Raw genomic sequence first — 24,765 nt, 5'->3', positions numbered from 1 at the left:
TTAACGTCATGGAGAAACATTAATACATGCACAACATTCAAATATTTCAAAGTCTTCCAGTGACAGTGAAACAGATAAATGATTCCATTCTGATGACGGTACTAGAAACGTGCGATACATAGCTGACTTGGCTTGAATTTCATGATTCACTTTCATAACAGCTAAAAAAAAATTAGTGAATTTACTGAAACCACCTCAGCATAACAGGAAATTTCTTGCGTTTTAGTTCTTGCTGATCAATTAACACTTAAAATTATACAAAAAAAAAAAAGAAAGAAGGCATGCAAAGCACGGGAAAAGCACTGCAGACAGTATGACCAGCATGTCATTTACAGGATTAAAAACACAGCCAGGGTCATCCAAAACACACAATGTAAAAATACTCAACATGGTTTAAAATTTCTACAGTTTCAAAACCTTCTGATTTGCATGGTCAAAACTAAATGTTCAATACAGTAGGTCACTCTTAACCAAATGGGAAAGAACATACACAGTACACTTCCTCTAAAACTTCCCAAGACTATGAGCAAAGTTGTATGCTAAGCACTTGTGGTAGCTCACGATTGCACTGCAGCACTAAATCTAACGACCTTTCAAACCCAGAATAGTACACACTCTGCTATACTATTTGTCAATGAGACTTATGTCATGCTGTTATACCAGCAACTGTACACATTATATGGTAAACGTCTCTGATGCTTGATTATACCACTTCCTTAAAATCAAGCTCATGAAACTAGCAGAGCAGCTGTTGAGCCATTCACTGTTTTACATATTAATTTATACATATTTACATAATGAAATGCACAGGGTGCACAACTGTGTGATTATTTTAATACATGGTCTGTTATAGCAGCGGTTCTTCAGGACCCATATTTTACATAAGACTTCAAACTGCAACCCAACAGTTCCAAAATTGTTTATTGAACAAAAATATCCTTGAAATAAAACATAAAATTAAACAATACCATCAACTCTTTCACAGCATTTATAACCCTACTGTTTAGTGTTCTGCTGTTTTGTTACCGTATATTTGTATATGTATATTTACTATGTGATGCATACATATTTATGCATACATATACACAGCTTGATGCTGTGTTTTTATCCGTTTTCATCTCTTCGATCACACAGTATAAGAGGTCCAGAGTGTGTTGGCGCTGCATGCTTTTCTGTGCGTTATAAGCATAGCACAAGCTAATTTTCAGTGGCTTTCAAAAAGTGCCATCCCACCCACAAATTAATAAAACCGGTTATTCATATTTATAATGAAATAATGACACGCACATATTCAATCACGTCGCCTGATGTTTATTTGTGAGATTTGGAGAAATTATATATTCCCACATGTTACTTACTTTATATTTCTTTAAAAAGAAATGATGTCTCTGTTACTGTCTTCTGGTATAGATTATATGAGTTATATGCCCCCCAGCTCAAATGTCAAGCTACACCTAGAACCCCACAATATGTAAAATTATTGAGAATTTAGTTTCTAAAGACCTCTATTTTAATGGTTTCCTGTGTTCCACAGCCAACAAATGCCTCACAAAGCTCTTTGTGGACAAACCCATCCACATATATTTGTCCTCATTGGGAGTGTATTTAATGTATTCTGGGTTATAATTTTTTCCCTACCCATCACAATTGCCTTTTTATCACAACTGTTGAATTTGGGCCAAAATATCAGCTTGACTACACAGTATTTGACTTCGACAACAAAGTTATGTGAAGCCACCACATAACTAAATTCCACTAGTGTTGAAAAGTTTGGGGTCAGTACGCTTTTTCTTTCTTTGGAAAGAAATTAATACAGACCCTTTCCAAAAGGGTTTAGTTGTTTATTTGTACATAATTTGGGCTTCCAGCTCATAAAACCCACGAAAACAGGATTTCAAAAAAATAGAATAATGTGAAGAAATCACCATTTACTTCTCAGACCTGGGATTTAAGAAAGCGGAGTTTACCAACACCTGCACTGGACATTGCACCCCAAATCATGACTGACTGTGGATATTTCACACTGGACCTCAAGTAGCTTGGGTTCTGTTCCTCACCTGTCTTCCTCCAAACCCTTGGACCTTGATTCACGAATGAAAGGCACACTTTACTTTCATCGGAAAAGAGGACCTTGGACCACTGGCCAACAGTCCAGTCCTTCTTCTCCTTGGCCCAGTTGAGACACTTCCTACGTTGGCTCAGGCTCAGAAGCGGTTTGACCCGAGGAACCCGACAGTTGTAGCCCATCTCCCGGATGCGTCTTAAGGCGGGCATACACTGTGCGATGTCTGTGCGATTTCAGCAAGGAACCTACTCACACTGAACGAGTAGATCGCATGCGATGTAAAGCCAAAGCTCAGGATTTATGTACTCACACTGTACGGTCCGAACGTCGAGCTGCGACTTGACTGCTCACACTATGCGTGTGAAATATGCGCGAATCAGCGCGATAAATCCTCGTGCCGGGTTGTGCCTATGGATGATATCATATGTAGCCTATCCAGAGATATTGTCGAAACAAGCATCAGCTATCAATATCAAGAAGATTTAGCATTTCCAATTTATATATTAAATTATTAGTAGGCTAGTATTGTTGTATTATTATTATTATTATTATTAGGGAAGGCCTAGGCTATTAAAGTGCTAGGCTATAATTAAATTGCCACGCAACAATTTCATAGCGCATCACCGCATAACCAACGCGCTGTGAGGATAATAAAATATTACATAGGCTAGAAGCTTACTAATCATTAAAAATTGTCTAAAACATTTAGGTCGATTACAATTAATTATATACATATAATTAATTATTAACAGTCTATAATATGTCCGAACACTGCAATAATTCATCAATGAAAATTAAAAACAGCTTTATTTCAAAAACATTTTTTAACAATAAAAGAGGCAAGTGGCTTGGAAGAAGTGGGTAATGGTTAATCCATTTTGCAACACGAACTGGAGGTAAGCAACAGTAATTTGTAGCTTTGAACTACAGAACTTAAAGATCTCCCTTTTTTCGTTTTTTTCGTTTTTTTTTTTTTTTTGCTGCAATGAAATGTTTTCGCGCAGGCGCAGTGAGGGAAAAACACAGAGTTTAGAGCAATCGGTTCTTATCACTGCTTCAACTGTGCGATATAGTCACGAGGAGCGACCAAAATTTCTAACATGCCAGAAATTCATCCGACCATACGATTGCCGGTCGTGAGAGGTTAATCGCCTCTCTTTTCCCCCTGTACACTGTACGAACACTGCACGACAAACGACGCACGACAAAGCTGAAAATCGACCCGACCCGAAAAAGAGTCGCACGAGTCAGAATTCGGCTCAAAATCGGACGAAAATCGCACAGTGTATACCCGCCTTTAATGTGGTGGTTTTTGAAGCTGTGACTCACGCCTCATTTCACTCTTTCTGGATCTCTGCCAGATTCATGAATCTTCTCTGTTTGATAATCCGCTGAAGCCCACGGTCAGCTCTTCTGCTGGTGCATCTTCTCCTGCCACATTTTGCCCTTCCACTAGACTTTCCATTGATATGCTTGGACACAGCACTCTGTGAACAGCCAGCCTCCTTAGCTATGAACTTTTGTGGCTTACCCATCCTATGGAGGGTATCAATGATGGTCTTCTGGCCAGTTGTCAAGTCTGCAGTCTTCCACATATTGATCCTAACTGAGACAATTGAACCAAAGTGAAGCAATTTAATGACACCTGGGAAAACCTGTGCAGGTGCTTTGAGTTTAGTAGATGAGTAGTGTGTGACACTCAGTTTAAAACATTCATGCCCTGTAAAATTTGGGCTGATTTCTTCACAGTATTCTAATTTTTTGAAATCCTGTTTTCGTGGGTTTTATGAGCTGGAAGCCCAAATTATGTACAAATAAACAACTAAATACTTGAAATAGCTTTAGTTGTAGGCCCTGAATCTATAATCGATGGAAGTTTAACGTTTTGAATGGAATTATGGAAATAAATAAACTTTCCATGATATTCAAATTTTTTGGAAAGGGTACTTATTTCTCAACATTTGTTTTTTATGTATTTTTTTATCCAATAAAGCCATATTGATCATAAGAGACTTCTTTCAAAAACATTTGAAAAGATCTTACCAAACTTAACCGGTGATTTATGTGGTTATTTGCATTTAACACCCTTTTCCATTTTGAACCAGAAATCAGAACAAACATGCGACCAAGCATACTAAGATTTCATACTAGATAATAGATGTTGGCCCTTGAAAACAACTTATGCTCGCAGTGTTCCAGCGACAGGAAGGGAGGAGCTTTTATGCAGCAAAACATCCATAGGTACGCTTCAGCAGATGCATACTGTTTTGTTTTGAAACCAAGCCTGTCATGTGGGTACCAGAGCCCGCAAGGCACGAGCCATACATCTCCATCCAGCACGCTGTCGCCGCGCTCTCATATGCGTCACTTCAGAACGCCCATGAGAACAGCGGCTTTGACACCTTAACTTAAACAGTTAAACTAAAGAAAAAATTGTGAAACTGAAACTGCTGCAGGATTTTGTGGTGAGCCCTTACTGTTTGAGAAAAGGATTTCCTCTAAAGACAAGACGCTGCGTTCGGTCTTAGTGGGGCAAGGGTTTGGCAGTGACCCCCTGCGAACAAAGAACTACAGTAGGCTACTTCACACAAGTTTTATTTGCAACCATTCTGATCTGTTCAAAAACAGATTAAAACTTGGTCTAAAACAGATATTTGTAGTAACGAAAAGGCCAGAAAGAGAAATTATTCATGTTTTCATGATGCAAGATGGCTGATTAATAAGGAAGTATGGAATCAGTACATTAACACAATCGTATGATCAATAAAATCATGTGAATAAATATAAATGACATCCCTTAAATGAACAGTCTTCATAACTTCCCAATATTACAAGTCCATGAAATGGTCAATGAGTCGATATGTGGTGTGTGATTTTAGCTGAATTGGGCTCAGACAGCAATGACCACCGAAACTGCCAATTGCTTAACAGAAACTGACAGAAACTCTCTTTGCAATTTGGGACTTCAAAAGGAAATGCTACATTTACCTAAAACTTATGTAACTAATGTAAAATATATACGGAAATGAAAGAAAAGGTTCAATAATATGTAAGGCGATGCATGTCTTAATAACCTTCAGATTTAAAAAAAAAAAATTAATCTTTCCATATGCAAATATTTTCAACTGTGAAAAAGGAAAAGAAGAAATAACACCTGTATGAATAATATATGTTCTCAATGAGGGGCATTTTGGGATGTTTACCTCACAAGTCCCTTTTTAGCTTTTTTAGCTTATAACCTCAGCTCCCAATTCATCACCAATTCAAACATGTAGAACTGTAATAGTTCTGGGGCGATGGGTAGTATGTGTACTCACAACACGTAAGCGCAGTCGTGCTCATGGGAAAGTAATAATGACTGCAGCTAGATCTTCAACTCCTTGTTTCTCTTGACTTTCCTGTAAAACATTTTTTTAAAAAGCCCATCAATAAATATAAAAAAAATTGGGAAATATTTGAAAAATATCTACCTTGAAACATCCATAACAAACATCATAAGCTGTGATTGTTATCAGTCTACTAAAACAGGATTCATTCAGCTGTTAATTCTTGAAAGGATAGTTCACCTAAAAATTCCATAACTGTAATTATTTTTCTTTTCTGCAGAACACAAAAGATTATATTTTGAAGAACATATGAACACAAAAGAAGAATGTTGGTAACCTAACATTTTTGGTGACCATTGACAAAAAAACTATTTTTGTTCCACAGAAAAAAAAGAAAGTAAATGACAACATTTTCATTGAACTATCCCTTTAATAATGTTTTCTTTTTTTTCCTTTATGCAATATAGCTGCATTTAGCCTAATTAAAAATACAGTTCTTGGTTCCTCATAATGTAGGTCAAAACCAGTACACAAACACACACAAAATCTATAAGGATAGGTGATCTGAGGTCATGATGGTCAAATATCTCAGGGTTTCAGGCTTTCCACAAGATTTCCACAAGCTTTACTGCTCAAATGTGTACAAGCAGCACATTATAAGTTCCTTTGTATTTTTAGGCAAAGGCCCTCCATTACGTTCACTAACGTTCAGTAATCTGTGCCTATCTGTTAGACGCAGAGAGAAAAAAACCACCAGTTTTGCATCACGGGTTTGGTTTACCCCACTAGTCTTCACTCTAAAGCATCATGTGAGGTACATCCAGAAATGCTTGCACAGACGGTATAATAGCAAGTCATGGAACAGGTTAGCTTAATCATGCTTACATTACTCAGTTAATGACCTAACTAATGAAATTCCATAGTGCTCACTTGTTTCTTGTAATAACCAGCACTGAGGTAAAATTCAACAAAGGAAGTCAATGTAAAGAAGCATTTTTCATCATTTTTCATCAACAATTTCATCAATTACTGTTGTATTGCATTAGCAAAATAAGAAGCAGCCATTGTTTAAGCCATTGCTTACCTCATATTGTATATCTCAATGGGAAAGAATTGATTGTGCAATGTCTATGAAACAACAAGCTCAAAATGTAGTTTCACTGATTGTGGGTGTTTGCGACATTTTCATCTTAATGTGGCCAGCCTGTGGTCAGCTGTGAAAGAAGCAGAAAAAAAGTATTTTGGTGAAATAACTTTTAAGTGACACTTAATTTCATGAGATCTATTTCAGGGAGGAAGCAGCGTGACCTAATATAGCATTTATACGCCAAAAATATAGCATATGGAAAATGGGCCCCATGTGCCCAGTTTAATGGTCAAGTACTTGCTTAGTCAGCTTGATTTTGATTGTAAATATATAATATTGCAGCAAATATTGACTTTCACACTTGGCTTTTACAAATTGTGCACATCATATCATCATATTTAAAGAGTGCTGGAATGTGTTACATGGCTACATCCTATGTTTTGGGGGGTCCCCTTCGGTTAAAATCGCATTTTGAAAGGACTTTTTACACTGCTGCAGTGTTTGTCTTGTTGATAGGCTGATTTCTTAGTGAAAGTTTAAGATAATATACAGGTAAGATGATAATTGCAACAATAGTTTATATTTATTATTCAAATTTAACCCTCTACTGCATGGTGTGGCCATATGGCAACATACTCTTTGTGTTAATTTCCTTGCCACTGTCTCTGAAGAAAACATTCTCGTGTTTTTTGTTGGAATGAGAAGACCTTAGTTTAGCCAATGATGTGCTTTGGTTAAGTCACATGACATGATTTCTGACAGACTGCCGTCTATTGTCAGTAGTTGCTGAAAGCAAACTAAAACATCAGTAACAAACAAGGACCAGCCCATATCACATCCACAAAAAAATCAGAAACATCACCTCAGGTAAGTTAAGATGACATATTCACCACTCAAAAAAGTTTTTATGAAATTAGTTTTTGGTAAATCGATCAAATGTCTGTGCAATAGTGGAATGACATTACTGCAATACTTTAGCTAGCTAGAAAGGTCAGCTGCAATCTCTTAGGCTGTAACAAAATTAACAATAACAACATTAATGCTAGTGATATAATGTTGATTAGTCATATGTTAAGGACTGCCAAGGCATTTGTATTATGGAAAAAAAATCTAATTTAAATGGCTTTTTGGGGTTTTTTTGTCCACTATTGTACGTTGTTGCCGGATGGCAACATATCATAAAGTACCTTAAAATAATATTTTGTCCAATTTTCTTTTTTTTACAGCACTTCAAGTTAAACCATTCTAAGAAAGAGTCAAATGTTAGTGAGGCCAGTAGGGGGTGCTCACCCTGTGGTCTCTGTGGGTCCTATTGCCCAGTGTAGTGAATATGGCGCAATATGGCTACCGTCGCATCATCCAGGTGGATGCTGCACATTGGTGGTGGTTGAGGAGATTCCCCCCTTCCATATGTGAAGCGCTTTGAGGACCCTGAAAAGCGCTATATAAATGTAACAAATTATTATTATTATTATTATATTATTATTATTATTATTTCAGGAGAAAGGCTTGCATGCATTATTTTAGAATTAATGGAGCCATTGGTAAATGTGAAAGACGTCTGCGGTTTAGAACATAAAGTAGTTAATTGCCACCTAAAAACCACACAGGACCCCTTACAGTCATCTCTGTATGTGTGAGTTTACGCTCACCTGTGAGAGTTGGCTCAATGCACATATAGCGATTCCACCATCTGCGTAAAAAGAAATGTCAGAGATGAGACGTCTATTCAGTTCACTGCTTTTATCTGAGAAGCTTACAGAAGATTCCCGCAACTGCTGGGGGAAAAAAGGATAAGGTTAAAACATATAAGGCCAATTAAAAATGTAATTACTTTTTTTTTTTTTTTTTTTTTTAATTCATTTACAGATTAACTAGAAATGTATCCATTGTTTTATATATTTAGGTAGATAGAAATAGATCAAACAATAGACAGATTGAACAATAAGACAGACAGAACGAAAAAACTAATGGACGAACGATAGATAGATCTAAATTGTGGTTAGAAAACAATGATTTGTATCCATCGTTTTATATATTTAGGTAGATAGAATGATAGAACGATAGAGAGAATGATAGAATGACAGATCAATAGACAGAACGATAGAACGTTAGAACAATAGAACGATAGATAGATATAACGATAGATGGATAGAACGATAGATAGATAGAACGATAGATAGAACGATAGATAGATAGATAGATAGATAGATAGATAGATAGATAGATAGATAGATAGAACGATAGATAGATAGATAGATAGAACGATAGATAGATAGATAGATAGAACGATAGATAGATAGATAGATAGAACGATAGATAGATAGATAGATAGATAGATAGATAGATAGATAGATAGATAGATAGATCTAAATTGTGGATAGAAAACTCATGATAATGAGAAAACAAGTTTCTAGAAAACAAACATTTATGACTTCCATCAAAGTTCAATTTCCTTTATAACTTCTGCAATCCAAAAACAGAAAAAGCTGCTGTGTGTACAAGGTGATGACAAAGAGAAATATGATTGCCAGTAAGTCAACTCCACCCCCCCCCCCCCCACCCCACAGGAAGCTAGGTAGGAATTTCTGGTATAAAATAACGGCACCCCAAAGCACATCTTTACATCTCCTCTTTTGTTGGCTGAATATCAAGAAAGTGGCAAAAACAAAGAAAGAGAACTGAAGAATGATTTTCTCTGGAGTCATCTTTTCTGCTCTGGTCATGCTTCTGCTTTCTGAAAGTGCTCAGTGCAGAAGAGTCGACTGCAAGTCTGAGTGTTGCTCATTCGTGGAGGGCTTTCCTGTGAGGCTAAAGGAGCTCCGTTCTGCATACAGAGAAATACAGAGGTTTTATGTAAGTATATTTAGACTCATTGCATTAAGTCTGAGCTTTACAAATACCAATCTGCAAGGCATTTCTGCTTTGTGCTATACTGAGATTTGAGGTTCTCTCTAATTCATTTGTTTACATTTGTTCTGCTTAGGAGTCCAATGACGACTTAGAACCATTATTAACCGAGAACGTGCAACAGAACATCAATGTAAGTGCCAACCAAGCTCCATACATATACTCCCACAGCACCATACTAGCAATTATTCAAACTTAGAATTAGCAACAGCAGAATCATACTGAAACTGAAGGTTATGTGCAAGATGTGTGCAAACCAATGTAAAATCTTGCATCTGCACTTTGCTACGGCAGTAACAAAGTGTGATAACTGTGGGTGTCTGAAACAGCTCATAAAGGATAAACCTCATATATTTTGTTCATAGAGTCCTTATGGATGTCACGTCATGAACGAGATCCTGCGCTTCTACTTGGACACCATTCTGCCAAAGGCTATCCAGAAGAACCACTTGCACTCCAAAACGCCCATAGACTCCATTGGAAGTATATTTGAAAATCTCAAGCGGGATATGGTGAAATGTGTAAGTCCATCTTTTGGTCATTAACATATTTAATTAGTTTAAAGGATGATAGATTTGATCTTATTGATGTAATTACTTGTACATTCAGAGTAAATCTGTCCATCCTGGTGACAAACACAGCTAAAACCAACCACAACCCCTAAAACCAACTGGTTGACCAGAAAATCATATTAGGCTGATTTGAAGTTGTTTTTAGGCATGGAACTCTGCTAATGATGGTCAATACCTCATTAAAATTATGTTGCTAAAGTTAGGATGTGAGCTGAGGTGAATATTAGGATGGTGACCATTGTTTTTTGAACAACGCAGTTTAGGCATATTCAGGATGTCGTAATAGTGCACATATGATGAAAGCATTTTTATTGGCGTTTTTTTAAAGCTTGTTGCGAAATGTTATGGTGAGGCAAACAAGGTGTCTTTAACATTGCAAACTACATGAAATAACACACATGTCTCTTTTACAGAGGAACTACTTATCTTGCCAAAATCCCTTTGAGTTTGCCAGCATAAAGAACTCATATGAAAAGGTAAGTCTTATACTGCAATTTAATGCTAATAAGAGTAACATGTTAAATGATCAAAACTAACTTCTACTCTAAAATTGCTCGAAATGATCAAATTATGTTTTTAAATGACAACATCTTTTTCACTTTAGATGAAGGAAAAAGGCGTTTATAAAGCAATGGGAGAGCTTGATATTCTCTTTAAGTACATAGAACAGTATCTGGCATCAAAGAAAGACAAGCACATATAGGATGTCACTGTGGATTGGATGGTGGCCATGATGAACTGAGTCAAGAATTCTCTGAAAACAAAGAAAGGACAATGGACAGATCAACCATACTGTAGGATATGGCACAAATGGACTTTAACTTATCGCTTGCACATCACCATTCCATCACACTACTTTCTGATGCACTGCAATGCCAGCCTCTTTACCTTCAGTCTCTGAAGTTCTTAAGTTCTGACGTTTAAGTCACATTGACCAGGGTTTTTTGAATGTAATTAAAATGAAATTAGTTGAATTTTGCCAACTTGCTGAAGTATCTTGAAAGTATATATATACTGATATTTATGTCTTTTTGTTTATTTATTATTTTATAATTTATGAGCATATAAGTTAACTGTATTGTTCATATTTCTAATGCCTATATTTAATTTGTTAAAAATGTGTTGTCAATAAATTATTGCAACTGAATAATGCAAACATTTCCTTTTCTGGTTAATGTGGTTTAGTTGTCTTCCTCACACTGAAATGAGTTCATACTGATCTGTTTACTTCCAAGACTATATGTAATTTTTTTTGGGGGGGGGGGGACAAGCAGTATCTACGTTCTAAAATGACAAAGCATTAAAATAGTGCTCCTTACCATTTAACACTATCATATACAGGGTGTGTCAAAATGAGCGAGTAAGGCTTAAAACATGACTGTGCTAACCTCAGAACTGACCTAAATAGAGCAGTTACCAGCAGCACAGCATCAGCCCTTTACTGTAATTGCAGTGATGCATGTCTCACCCTAATGAGATTAACTATGTAACAGCTAACATGAAGCTTTAAACTAGCCGTGCTGTGAGCTACTGAGTAAGCAAAACAGTATGGGAACAAGACGAGAGTTTCGGTTGTGACAGAGCGCTAAGCAACGCTTGGGGTGGTTAGCCTGGGTGGTGTTGCATTTGAAATTGAAACAACAAAGTACATTGATACACTTATGCATTTACCAACACCAAACTATCATAGTCTGTGTATGAAACCTTGCAGGGTTTTTGAGTGAAGGTACCTCCTAAGGAAACTGGTTGCAAAATCTTCCAAAACCCCAAAACATCAGGTCTTCGAATCTAGAACATATTCAGTGAGATTTAGTGATAACAAAGCAAATATGTAGTGACTGCAAATGCAATGCTTATTTCTCAATTCTGGAATTGCAAACTGAATAAGTCTTGTTTTTTAAATGCACAGTGCACACACAGGATTGTGGGATGTCATAGGCATTTAGCTTACTTTGACATGCCTTGATCCCTTTTTATTTCTTTATACTGCCTGCAAAGTCAAGAATTTCTCAGGTTTAGATGCAGTCATGCTCTCCCAAAAGACATCCCAACCTGCAAAAAGTCATTTCAGGGAGGTATCCCGAACCCCCTCCCCCACAAGGATATGACATTTAGGCTATAGGCCTATGCAATTATTTGTTAATTATGATAAAATATGTAGATTACTTTTACTATTTATATAAGCTGCATATACTATTTATGTAAAATGCTTTTATTTATTTTCCATTGCAGCTTTAAACAGGTCTAAGGAGTTTGTTGTTTTCATGTAGCCTTGGGAACTTGCCGGCCTGAATAATATGCACATGAATGAAATGAAACTTGTTGAACTCACCTCAACATGTCTTTTACAATAATTTAACCCACCATGGGCAATGCTGAAGTCAGTGTTACAAACTGTACAGTGTGCAAGACTGTCATTATGTTTTACTCTTAGAAGACAGGGGTACACTTTCGTGTAGTCTGGCGTAAAATGTGTCTTATACTTTAGTTTTTTGTGTCACTCTCCCTCTGCCATGGCGCTCCTGTTTTTTAGATACACTGAACTAATTAATTCGGTTCTAGAGAAGAGATAAAAGCCCGCCCACGCTGACAATTGATTGGTTGACTTACCGAAACAGGCCAATCAGGATGCTCTCTGTCTTAAGCTTCATGAGGCACACACGCAAGGTATCTCGCTCCCTCTCCCTCACTGCCGTGCGCGCGCTACACGGTTTGGAGCACAGTCTCTGTCTCACATGCGCGCTCGCTCTAGATTCCGGGAGATTTTAACTCATTTGCGGGTATCAGGGAGCCGCTATCGATATGCGGGAGACTCCCGGAACTTCCGGGAGACTTGGGATGTCTGTCCCAATAACATGCACAACATTGCTACATGTTAGGTGATTAAATGCAGTTTGTCCAGGAGCCACTGTGCAGAAAATAAAACAGGCATTTAGACAAATACAACACTGTATTGATTGCCTACATTTAAAAAAAACACAATTAAAGTTAGTTGACCAATGTTCTACTGAATTTTAACTACTGAAGTCATTTTCAGCCCAAGAAAAAGCTGATATGGCAAAAAGTCTCCACTGACATTAGACAGCCAATATATGCACAGTAAAACGTGCATACTCAAGTTAAGATGCAAATGGAAACAGGGTTAACAACCAAAGGAATAATCTTAACGGGTCAGTTCTTGCAACATCGTACACACACTATACTATCATTGTCTCGGAAACACTTGTAGCAGGAAGCGCAACAAAAAAAATCTGTGTGACTAAGTTAAGTCTTGCTATCTTCAAACTGATGCCTTTGAAATTTTCCCACATACTCATGATGAAATGGGCGAATGCCGTAATGAGAGATTTTGCTTTTCATTCTGCACCACATTGTTTCTATCCGTAACATGGGAGAACCAAAACTGCTGTTTCCGCAACAATCAGCCACCAAACCACAGTGTGATCTTACCAAGTTATTGAGGATAGGGAGGGATGGTCATGTTACCATTGATTCATAAAGGAGAGTAAGTCCCTTTTGTGCAGTACACCCAATTTTTCTGTTTGACAGTTAAACCATTCGGAAACAGTCTTGAAGCAGCATTACACATTTCAAATCCTTAGAAATGCTACTTGAGGATAGAGCGCTTAAAGTGTCAAATCATTGTCCACACACTGTATATTCAGAGAAATTGAATGCTTCACACTAAACAGAAGAAAGTAAAAAGTCTAAGAAAATGTGTAACTATATTGATCTGGACAATTTAGTGCAAGTACCGAACACAGAGAAATCATGATGGAAATCACAAACGTGTGAGACTTAAATAATATTATGAAACAGCAGCTTGATCTTGTTCAAGTTTCTGTTTGGTAGGCTGGCAGTCATTTCCTCTCAATTGGCCGTATGCCTGCTCTCTGTAAGAATGTTTGACGCACATGAAAAAAACATTTTGAGTTAGTTTACCAACAATGAAACTACATTTAAGACACAATGGTTTCAAATGCAGTTTGCCCAGGCTGATAACGATCGACACTATCACCCACATCTTAAACCGTTCTACTGAAAGCAGGTGCACTCTCTGAATTGGGAAGTAATGCCCTGTCAGATGCTCTGAAAGATACTGTTGCTGACTGACAGATAAATACCAGTGGCGGTTCTAGACCATTTCAACTGGGGGGGCCAAGCTGGGGCCAGTTGTACTGTTAGAGGGGCCAGTTACATTTAGACCTTATTGTTGTCATATCATTTTCTGCACTGCACTGTAGGCATTAACAGGCAAAATACCATGTTTACAATCATTCAACAATGTATTTGCATTTCCATTATATTTTTTAGATTTGCATTACATATTCAGAATCAGTCACAACTGTATTCTACGATTTTTGTGTTTTTTTGCAAAAAAATTCAGCAAATTCATCTAGATTTAAGGCCTTTGCCCTCCTTGACTCAATACTTAGAACGCCTAAATTGCTTAATCTGTCATCTGACATTGTGGACCTGAGATAGGTTTTCACCAGCTTTAGTGCATACAATATAATATACAATTAAATTATGCTTATTTTAAATGTATTGTGCAGGCTAGGTATAAAAAATATAGGAAAAACCATGATAATATGAAACGCTTCAAAACAGAGCGCACAAAGCGCGTATGCGCATCGCGGGTGCAGCATGATGTGCTCAAAGCAACGTGGAGTCACAGTGTTCTGCGCTGCACAAGTGCGCATTTAAAAGTTCACGGCACAAAGCGAAGAAATGTCGAGCGCACAAATCCTAGTGTAGCCTATAGGCTATCTGTCCAACAGTTTATTGATAATTTGTTTCTTCACATAGTGAAGTTTTAAATTCCAGTTATTGTGCGTTTGATGCCGATTAGTCCTTGTGGTGTGAACAGGCACACGGTAGCGAGTCGTTTTAAAACAGCAACAAACATAAAATACAAATACACAAAATAAAGTCATTTTATGCAAATCCACAGCCTTTTATCTACAGATCAAGCATTATAATGTGATTATATCATATTGGAGACTGAGAGTTTTACCGTGCATCCTGCTGTAACCGGACGAGGCGCGCGCGCTGTTTGAATACTGAATGGAGAATGATTGACAGATGAGGGAAAACGAGTTTCCATAAACTTTAATTTAATGATGTAAATAGACTTCTGTCCCTCACATTAAGCTATGGAATGGCTTCAGATGACTTTGTGAAATTATAATCAGACCCTCGTCACCCAAACTGACGTGAAAAAGAGGCGCAGAAAAGCGCGCTGTTTGCATCCCTGTTTAAGTAAAAATACTCAGCACCATGAGTTTGTTGATCATTTTTATCCTTTTTCAAACTGCCACAAACTAACAAACGGCCAGTTTAAGATTAGCTGATCTAACGTTACACTTCTGTAATGCATTTAATACAAATACAACATATTAACAACTTTACTCACCTCTATATTTCCTTCTTTGCTTTAACTATAATATTCGCGCATAACGTCCACCAACTTCTGAATAGAAAAAAACCTGCAGATCCGATTTAAGCAGTCCCTCTAGGGTTACATTTGTGTTCCGTGTTGCCACTGTCTAATAACGGATGTGAAAAACAACGATAGCAAAAAAATAGTTTTGTAAAAATTATTTCACACTCCACATTTTGGGGGGCCACAAGGGGGTCCAAGCTTGTTGTCACAGGGGCACTGGCCCCCCCTGGCCCCCCTCTAGAACCGCCACGCTGTTTAATGCGTTTGACATGTGGTGCTTTTCTTAGTGCTTAACTTACATTTCACAGGAATATTCTCCATCTGTAAATGTTAGAAAGTCAAACAAATATGTCCATTTCACTGTCAGGAGAGGACGAGCCTTCTGAAAGTAAATCTCCGCTAAAATTCAAGCTTTGTTGTTAGAGACAATAAATGTGCCATATGTGGAATTTTAAACCTACAGTATATTTTTATGAAAGTGACCATTATAATGGGGTAATCAAATGCAGGCTAATATAATATAGTTTTTTTTTTTTTTTTAGTTTAGCCTTTAGTCAATTTAAAAACAAAAGCATTATTTTTGTTTTTAGATTGTAATGTTACAATGTTAGAATGTAATGTGATTTTAACTACTTTTTTGCACATAATATATTGCATAGCTTACATTACATTCACCATATTTGTTTCCATATCCTTCAATATCAACATTGTTTGTAGGATATCATTGGGCAGGATGTGAAAAAGTTTTTTTTAAATAAATAGCTACAGATTTTCTTTATGTCAAATCATTGTCCACACACTGTATATTCAGAGAAATTGAATGCTTCACACTAAACAGAAGAAAGTAAAAAGTCTAAGAAAATGTGTAACTATATTTATCTGGACAATTTAGTGCAAGTACCGAACACAGAGAAATCATGATGGAAATCACAAACGTGTGAGACTTAAATAATATTCTAAAACAGCAGCTTGATCTTGTTCAAGTTTCTGTTTGGTAGGCTGGCAGTCATTTCCTCTCAATTGGCCGTATGCCTGCTCTCTGTAAGAATGTTTGACGCACATGAAAAAAACATTTTGAGTTAGTTTACCAACAATGAAACTACATTTAAGACACAATGGTTTAAAATGCAGTTTGCCCAGGCTGATGGGCAAATCAGAGCGCTAAGCAACGCTTGGGGTGGTTAGCCTGGGTGGTGTTGCATTTGAAATTGAAACAATAGAGTACACTGATACACTTGTGCATTTACCAACACCAAACTATCATAGTCTGTGTATGAAACCTTGCAGGGTTTTTGAGTGAAGGTACCTCCTAAGGAAACTGATTGCAAAATCTTCCAAAACCCCAAAACATCAGGTCTTCGAATTTAGAACATATTCAGTGAGATTTAGTGATAACAAAGCAAATATGTAGTGACTGCAAATGCAATGCTTATTTCTCAATTCTGGAATTGCAAACTGAATAAGTCTTGTTTTTTAAATGCACAGTGCACACACAGGATTGTGGGATGTCATAGGCATTTAGCTTCCTTTGACATGCCTTGATCCCTTTTTATTTCTGTATACTGCCTGCAAAGTCAAGAATTTCTCAGGTTTAGATGCAGTCATGCTCTCCCAAAAGACATCCCAACCTGCAAAAAGTCATTTCAGGGAGGTATCCCGAACACAAGGATATCCCACAAGGATATGACATTTAGGCTATAGGCCTATGCAATTATTTGTTAATTATGTTAAAATATGTAGATTACTTTTACTATTTATATAAGCTGCAAATACTATTTATGTAAACTGCTTTTATTTATTTTCCATTGCAGCTTTAAACAGGTCTAAGGAGTTTGTTGTTTTCATGTAGCCTTGGGAACTTGCCGGCCTGAATAATATGCACATGAATGAAATGAAACTTGTTGAACTCACCTCAGCATGTCTTTTACAATAATTTAACCCACCATGGGCAATGCTGAAGTCAGTGTTACAAACTGTACAGTGTGCAATATATATATTATATAATAATATATTATTATATTATACATAATATATTGCATAGCCTACATTACATTCACCATATTTGTTTCCATATCCTTCAATATCAACATTGTTTGTAGGATATCATTGGGCAGGATGTGAAAAAGTTTTTTTTAAATAAATAGCTACAGATTTTCTTTATGTCAAATCATTGTCCACACACTGTATATTCAGAGAAATTGAATGCTTCACACTAAACAGAAGAAAGTAAAAAGTCTAAGAAAATGTGTAACTATATTTATTAAAACAACTGATACCAGCTCTCAGTGATGTGTTTTGGGTCCCCGCTCTGATAACAGTAACTTTCTCAAATGTTTACAGAACAAGCAGGAACCCAGTGTGCCGGTGTAACGGTCACCAGCTGGAGTGCCCTTGAGAGCCACAAGAGGGCACTCCACACCAGACTATCATGATTCACTCACAACTACATTTCCCATAATTCACTGCCCGGACTCATCATCCCTGATTATCACATTCACCTGTGTCTCATTATATTGTTTAGTTCACCCTATATAAGCCTGGTTCACATCATTATTCCCTGCGAAGTCTTGTACGTTATTCCTCTGCATTTCTGAGCATTTCCTTTGTTGTCGCTATTCCTGGTTCTTGATCTCTGCCCGTGTCTTGGTTTTCCTGTTTTTGCCTCACCCTCTGGATTTGTCTGTTTGTTGGATTGCCTGCCTGTGTATGACCTTTGCCTGGATTTTGACTGCGATTCTGAATAACACTTTAAATAAACTGCATTTGGATCCTCAACCTTCGTGTCTCGGAGCAGTTCGTAACAGAAGACTTCGCCACATATGGATCCAGCAGTTGTCAGCAACCAGGCCCTGAGGAAGTTCCTTTGTTCTGTGTTCCAAGATGGCCAGCCTATTGAGAGGTATGCGAGGGACTTTTTGTCTTGCTGTCATCTGGGAACGTTAAATGACACCCAGCTCATGGACCTGTTTTTGAGCGGGCTGGATGATGATGTTGCTCAATTGATGCCGGAGGACTATACCGGCTGGACCCTAGAAGGGTATGTCGACCTGGCCCTCTCCTTGAGCGGTACGACATTTACTGTGGGCTTGGCTGATGAAACACCCTGCAAGTTCACAGTACCCCAAGAGCCCTCACCGCTGGCCGCGTCCAGTCCAGGGTCTTCACAGCTCCACGTCCAGTCTGCCCAGCCAGAGTCAGTTCACGTCTTGCCCGCCCGACCTGGGAATCATCACGTCTTGCCAGCCACTGGATCGGTCTATGGACGTACAGGACCGGTTTCCAGCGTGGCCGATCCCCCGCTTATGTCTGCACGCGCTGCCAAGAGGGCCATCGTTCTAGGGTTTCGTCCTGCCGAGACTACACATCACGTCACGTCTGCCAAGAATGCACTTCACGCCAGTCCAGCCGAGCCTGCACTTCACGCCAGTCCAGCCGAGCCTGCACTTCACGCCAGTCCAGCCGAGCCTGCACTTCACGCCAGTCCAGCCGAGCCTGCACTTCACGCCAGTCCAGCCGAGCCTGCACTTCACGCCAGTCCAGCCGAGCCTGCACTTCACGCCAGTCCAGCCGAGCCTGCACTTCACGCCAGTCCAGCCGAGCCTGCACTTCACGCCAGTCCAGCCGAGCCTGCACTTCACGCCAGTCCAGCCGAGCCTGCACTTCACGCCAAATCTGCCGAAGCCAAGGCAGTATGCGTCATGCCCGCCGCCCCTGAGAGTGAGAGCGTCATGCCCGCCGCGCCTGAGACAGCAAGCGACATGCCCGCCAAGCTAGAGCCTTCACCGCTGGTCCCGTCCAGCACAGAGCCCTCTTCACCGCTGGTCCCGTCCAGCTCAGAGCCCTCTTCGCAGCTGGTCCCGCCCAGCTCAGAGCCCTCTTCGCTGCTGGTTCCGTCCAGTTCAGAGCCCTCTTCATCGCTGGTCCTAACCAGCTCAGAGTCCTCTTCGCCGCTGGTCCTACCCAGCCCAAAGCCCTCGCCGCCGCTGGTCCCGTCAAGCTCAGAGTGCCCTGATCCTGATCCAGAGACTGAGCTTCACGTCACGTCAGCCGATCCAGAGACTGAGCTTCACGTCATGTCCGCCCGTCAAGAGTCTCATCCCGCCGAGACTGAATCTGTTCCTGAGCCTGAATCTGATCCTGATACTGAGCCTGAATCTGTTCCTCTCTCCACGCCTGTGTCTTCGGACAAGATGGCCGACTCCACGCCTGTGTCTTCGGACAAGATGGCCAACTCCACGCCTGTGTCTTCGGACAAGATGGCCGACTCCACGCCTGTGTCTTCGGACAAGATGGCCGACTCCACGCCTGTGTCTTCGGACAAGATGGCCGACTCCACGCCTGTGTCTTCGGACAAGATGGCCGACTCCACGCCTGTGTCTTCGGACAAGATGGCCGACTCCACGCCTGTGTCTTCGGACAAGATGGCCGACTCCACGCCTGTGTCTTCGGACAAGATGGCCGACTCCACGCCTGTGTCTTCGGACAAGATGGCCGACTCCACGCCTGTGTCTTCGGACAAGATGGCCGACTCCACGCCTGTGTCTTCGGACAAGATGGCCGACTCCACGCCTGTGTCTTCGGACAAGATGGCCGACTCCACGCCTGTGTCTTCGGACAAGATGGCCGCCGCATCCTCTGAGCCCGTTCCTGTCCCTGAGCCCGTTCCTGTCCCTGAGCCGGTGTCTGTTCCTGTCCCTGAGCCGGTGTCTGTTCCTGTCCCTGAGCCGGTGTCTGTTCCTGTCCCTGAGCCGGTGTCTGTTCCTGTCCCTGAGCCGGTGTCTGTTCCTGTCCCTGAGCCGGTGTCTGTTCCTGTTCCTGAACCGGTGTCTGTTCCTGTGCCATGGTCGCCTCCCTGGCCGCCTGAAGGGTCGTCTCCGCCCTGGCCGCCTGAAGGGTCGTCTCCTCCCTGGCCGCCTGAAGGGTCGTCTCATCCCTGGTCGCCTGCACAGCCTGATCCGCCCTGGTCGCCTGCACAGCCTGATCCGCCCTGGTCGCAGGCACAGCCTGCTCCGCCCTGGTCGCCTGCACAGCCTGCTCCGCCCTGGCCTTCCGCTCTGCCGGAGTCTTCAGGTCCTCTTCCGCTGCACGGGCCTGGCCCTCCATCCCGCCCCCGGGTCCGACTCTGCTTCACCTCCCTCCTGGACAGTTTTAGGAGCGTCTGGAATCCGCTCCTTAAAGGGGGGGCTATGTAACGGTCACCAGCTGGAGTGCCCTTGAGAGCCACAAGAGGGCACTCCACACCAGACTATCATGATTCACTCACAACTACATTTCCCATAATTCACTGCCCGGACTCATCATCCCTGATTATCACATTCACCTGTGTCTCATTATATTGTTTAGTTCACCCTATATAAGCCTGGTTCACATCATTATTCCCTGCGAAGTCTTGTACGTTATTCCTCTGCATTTCTGAGCATTTCCTTTGTTGTCGCTATTCCTGGTTCTTGATCTCTGCCCGTGTCTTGGTTTTCCTGTTTTTGCCTCACCCTCTGGATTTGTCTGTTTGTTGGATTGCCTGCCTGTGTATGACCTTTGCCTGGATTTTGACTGCGATTCTGAATAACACTTTAAATAAACTGCATTTGGATCCTCAACCTTCGTGTCTCGGAGCAGTTCGTAACAGCCGGTATCTTTCTCTATTGCTGTTTTATTACAAGATAGAAAATCTAAGGCCTTCAATAGCCGTGCAGCAAACCTAACTAATCTGGTGCCTATTACACGTCAAAGTAAGATTGATGTGGGGACAAAAAGTAAGACTGTTAAGTTAGCACTTTTAAACATTCGTTCACTTAAAAATAAATCACTTCTAGTCAACGATTTAATAACCACAAACAACCTGGATTTTATGCTTCTAAATGAAACCTGGCTAGAAGACAGCTTTAGTGCAACAATCCTCAATGAAGCAGTCCCTCCTAACTTTACTTTTATGAGTGTCTGCAGAGCTGTTAAGAGAGGTGGGGGTCTAGCTGCTCTTTTTAAAGATATCTATCAATGTAAGCAAATATCATTTGGGAATTACCCTTCTTTCGAATATCTGGGTATTGTGTTAAAAGGTGCTCCACGCATTTTACTTATCATTATTTACAGGCCTCCAAAATACTCTCCAGCCTTTGCTGAGGACTTTACAGAAATGTTATCAGCAATTACCTCAGAGTTTGACTGTTTTGCCATTGCTGGAGATTTTAACATCCACATAGTGCAGAAAACAATATGGCAAAAGAAATCAAAAGTGTTTTAAAAACTTTTGATCTGACTCAGCATGTTCATGGACCCACACACAATCGTGGACACACTCTAGATTTACTTATCAGTAAGGGTCTAAACATTTCATCGATTGTTATTAAGGATGTAGCACTGTCTGATCATTTCTGTATTTTCTTTGATATATTGATCTCTCCTGCCACTGAAGCTAGATCTGTGTCTGTCAAGAAGAGATGCTTAAATGAGAACACTAGTGTACTATTTATGAAGGCTATATCCTTAACACCAAGCATATCTGCAGACTCTGTTGATTTTCTCCTTGATTCTTTTAACTCAAAAGTTAAAGGTGTAATTGATGATATTGCTCCTGTTAAAGTCAGGAAGAAGAGTGGCAGACAAAAAGCACCTTGGAGAAACTCAACAGCAGTGCAAAATATGAAAAGACAATGCAGAAAAGCAGAGCGCATGTGGCGGAAGACAAAACTTGTAGTCCATTATAACATCTACAAAGACAGCCTTCATGCTTTCAATATGGAACTAGGCAAAGCTAGACAGACTTTCTTCTCAAATATTATAAACAGTAATTTAAACAACACACGCACTCTTTTTGCTACTGTAGAGAGACTGACAAACCCCCCAAGCCAGATTCCCAGTGAAATGCTGTCAGAGAACAAGTGCAGTGAGTTTGCTTCTTTCTTCTCTGAGAAAATCAATAATATCAGAAAGGTGATCAGCACATCCTTGAGTTGCACTGAGGTCAGACAGATCAGACCACCTGAGAAAGTTGTTACTATGTCTGACTTCAAAGAAATTGATGGCAAAATTTTGGAAGAAACCGTACAGCACCTTAAAACATCAACCTGTGCTCTTGACACACTTCCCACATCATTTTTCAAAAGTGTGTTAAACAGTTTAGAAGCAGATCTTCTAGAAGTGGTAAATGTCTCAGTTCTCTCTGGGAGTTTTCCAAACTCCCTGAAAACTGCAGTTGTCAAGCCCCTCCTGAAAAAGAGCAATCTGGATAAGACCATATTAAGCAACTATAGGCCGATTTCAAATCTTCCTTTCATAGGCAAGATCATTGAAAAAGTTGTCTTCAATCAGCTGAACAAATTCTTAAGCTCGAATGGATCCTTTGACAATTTTCAATCTGGTTTCCGACCGCACCACAGCACAGAGACAGCGCTCATAAAGATAATAAACGATATTCGCTTAAATACTGATTCAGGCAAACTATCAGTGCTGGTGCTACTCGACCTCAGTGCTGCATTTGACACTGTCGATCATAACATACTTCTTGACAGGCTGGAAAACTGGGTGGGGCTTTCTGGGATAGTCCTAAAATGGTTCAGGTCATACTTAGATGGGAGAGGTTATTATGTGAGTATAGGAGACCATAAGTCTGAGTGGACATCCATGACATGCGGAGTCCCTCAAGGCTCAATTCTTGCGCCACTCCTGTTCAACCTGTATATGCTCCCAATGAGCCAAATAATGAGAAAGAACCAAATTGCTTACCACAGCTATGCAGACGACACACAGCTCTACTTAGCCCTATCGCCTAACGATTACAGCCCCATTGACTCCCTGTGCCAATGCATTGATGAAGTCAAAAGTTGGATGTGTCAAAACTTTCTTCAGTTAAACATAGACAAAACTGAAGTCATTGCATTTGGAAACAAAGATGAAGTTCTCAAGGTGAACGCATACCTTCACTCTAGGGGTCAAACAACTAAAAATCAAGTCAGGAATCTTGGTGTGACACTAGAGTCAGACCTTAGTTTCAGTAGTCATGTCAAAGCAATAACTAAATCAGCATACTATCATCTGAAAAATATTGCAAGAATTAGATGCTTTGTTTCCAGACAAGACTTAGAGAAACTTGTGCATGCTTTCATCACCAGCAGGGTGGATTATTGTAATGGACTCCTCACTGGCCTTCCCAAAAAGACCATAAGACAGTTGCAGCTCATACAGAACGCTGCCGCCAGGATTCTGAGCAGAGCCAGAAAATATGAACATATCACACCAGTCCTCAGGTCTTTACACTGGCTCCCAGTTAAATTTAGGATTGATTTTAAAGTATTATTACTGGTATATAAATCATTCAATGGCCTAGGACCTCAATACATTGCAGATATGCTCACTGAATATAAACCCAACAGATCACTCAGATCACTAGGATCATATCAGCTAGAAATACCAAGGGTTCACTCAAAGCATGGCGAGTCTGCTTTTAGCTATTATGCCAGCCGCAGCTGGAACCAGCTTCCAGAGGAGATCAGATGTGCTCCTACTGTAGTCACATTCAAATCTAGACTCAAAACACATCTTTTTAGCTATGCATTTACTGAATGAGCACTGTGCCAATGTTCGTCCGACTGTTTGTACTGTACTGTATTTTATTTTTTTTATTTTTTCTTAACTGTTTTAATTATTCTTATTTCTTTTTATTATTTTAATTTCTTTTATGTAAAGCACTTTGAATTGCCATTGTGTATGAAATGTGCTATATAAATAAACTTGCCTTGCCTTGCCTTGCCTTGGACAATTTAGTGCAAGTACCGAACACAGAGAAATCATGATGGAAATCACAAACGTGTGAGACTTAAATAATATTCTAAAACAGCAGCTTGATCTTGTTCAAGTTTCTGTTTGGTAGGCTGGCAGTCATTTCCTCTCAATTGGCCGTATGCCTGCTCTCTGTAAGAATGTTTGACGCACATGAAAAAAACATTTTGAGTTAGTTTACCAACAATGAAACTACATTTAAGACACAATGGTTTAAAATGCAGTTTGCCCAGGCTGATGGGCAAATCAGAGCGCTAAGCAACGCTTGGGGTGGTTAGCCTGGGTGGTGTTGCATTTGAAATTGAAACAATAGAGTACACTGATACACTTGTGCATTTACCAACACCAAACTATCATAGTCTGTGTATGAAACCTTGCAGGGTTTTTGAGTGAAGGTACCTCCTAAGGAAACTGATTGCAAAATCTTCCAAAACCCCAAAACATCAGGTCTTCGAATTTAGAACATATTCAGTGAGATTTAGTGATAACAAAGCAAATATGTAGTGACTGCAAATGCAATGCTTATTTCTCAATTCTGGAATTGCAAACTGAATAAGTCTTGTTTTTTAAATGCACAGTGCACA

General features: G+C 39.9%; 2 protein-coding genes across 2 annotated transcripts in view; one reads left to right on the top strand and one right to left on the bottom strand.

The window, feature by feature from the left end:
- fmoda (fibromodulin a) overlaps positions 1-6,606 on the bottom strand; it is a 48,481-nt gene extending 41,875 nt beyond the window's left edge. Inside the window, exons 1-2 of the mRNA XM_084101101.1 lie at positions 6,476-6,606; positions 5,383-5,463 (exon numbers count right to left, since the gene is read on the bottom strand). Of these exons, the coding sequence (XP_083957227.1) occupies positions 5,383-5,407 (25 nt within the window). The 5' untranslated portion in view covers positions 5,408-5,463; positions 6,476-6,606. The remainder of the gene's footprint in view (positions 1-5,382; positions 5,464-6,475) is intronic.
- A 2,464-nt stretch (positions 6,607-9,070) lies between these two features.
- Positions 9,071-11,110, top strand: il10 (interleukin 10). Its single transcript, XM_084101474.1, has 5 exons — positions 9,071-9,334; positions 9,465-9,521; positions 9,754-9,909; positions 10,374-10,436; positions 10,565-11,110. Exons 1-5 carry the CDS (start codon positions 9,167-9,169, stop codon positions 10,661-10,663), a joined length of 543 nt encoding a protein of 180 aa, XP_083957600.1. The 5' UTR covers positions 9,071-9,166; the 3' UTR covers positions 10,664-11,110.
- The last annotated feature ends 13,655 nt before the right edge of the window (positions 11,111-24,765 follow it).

The sequence above is a fragment of the Abramis brama genome, assembly GCF_963993115.1.
Source record: "Abramis brama genome assembly, chromosome: 23".
NCBI classification, from domain to species: domain Eukaryota; kingdom Metazoa; phylum Chordata; class Actinopteri; order Cypriniformes; family Leuciscidae; genus Abramis; species Abramis brama.
This window is presented reverse-complemented; position numbering and strand designations above follow the sequence as displayed.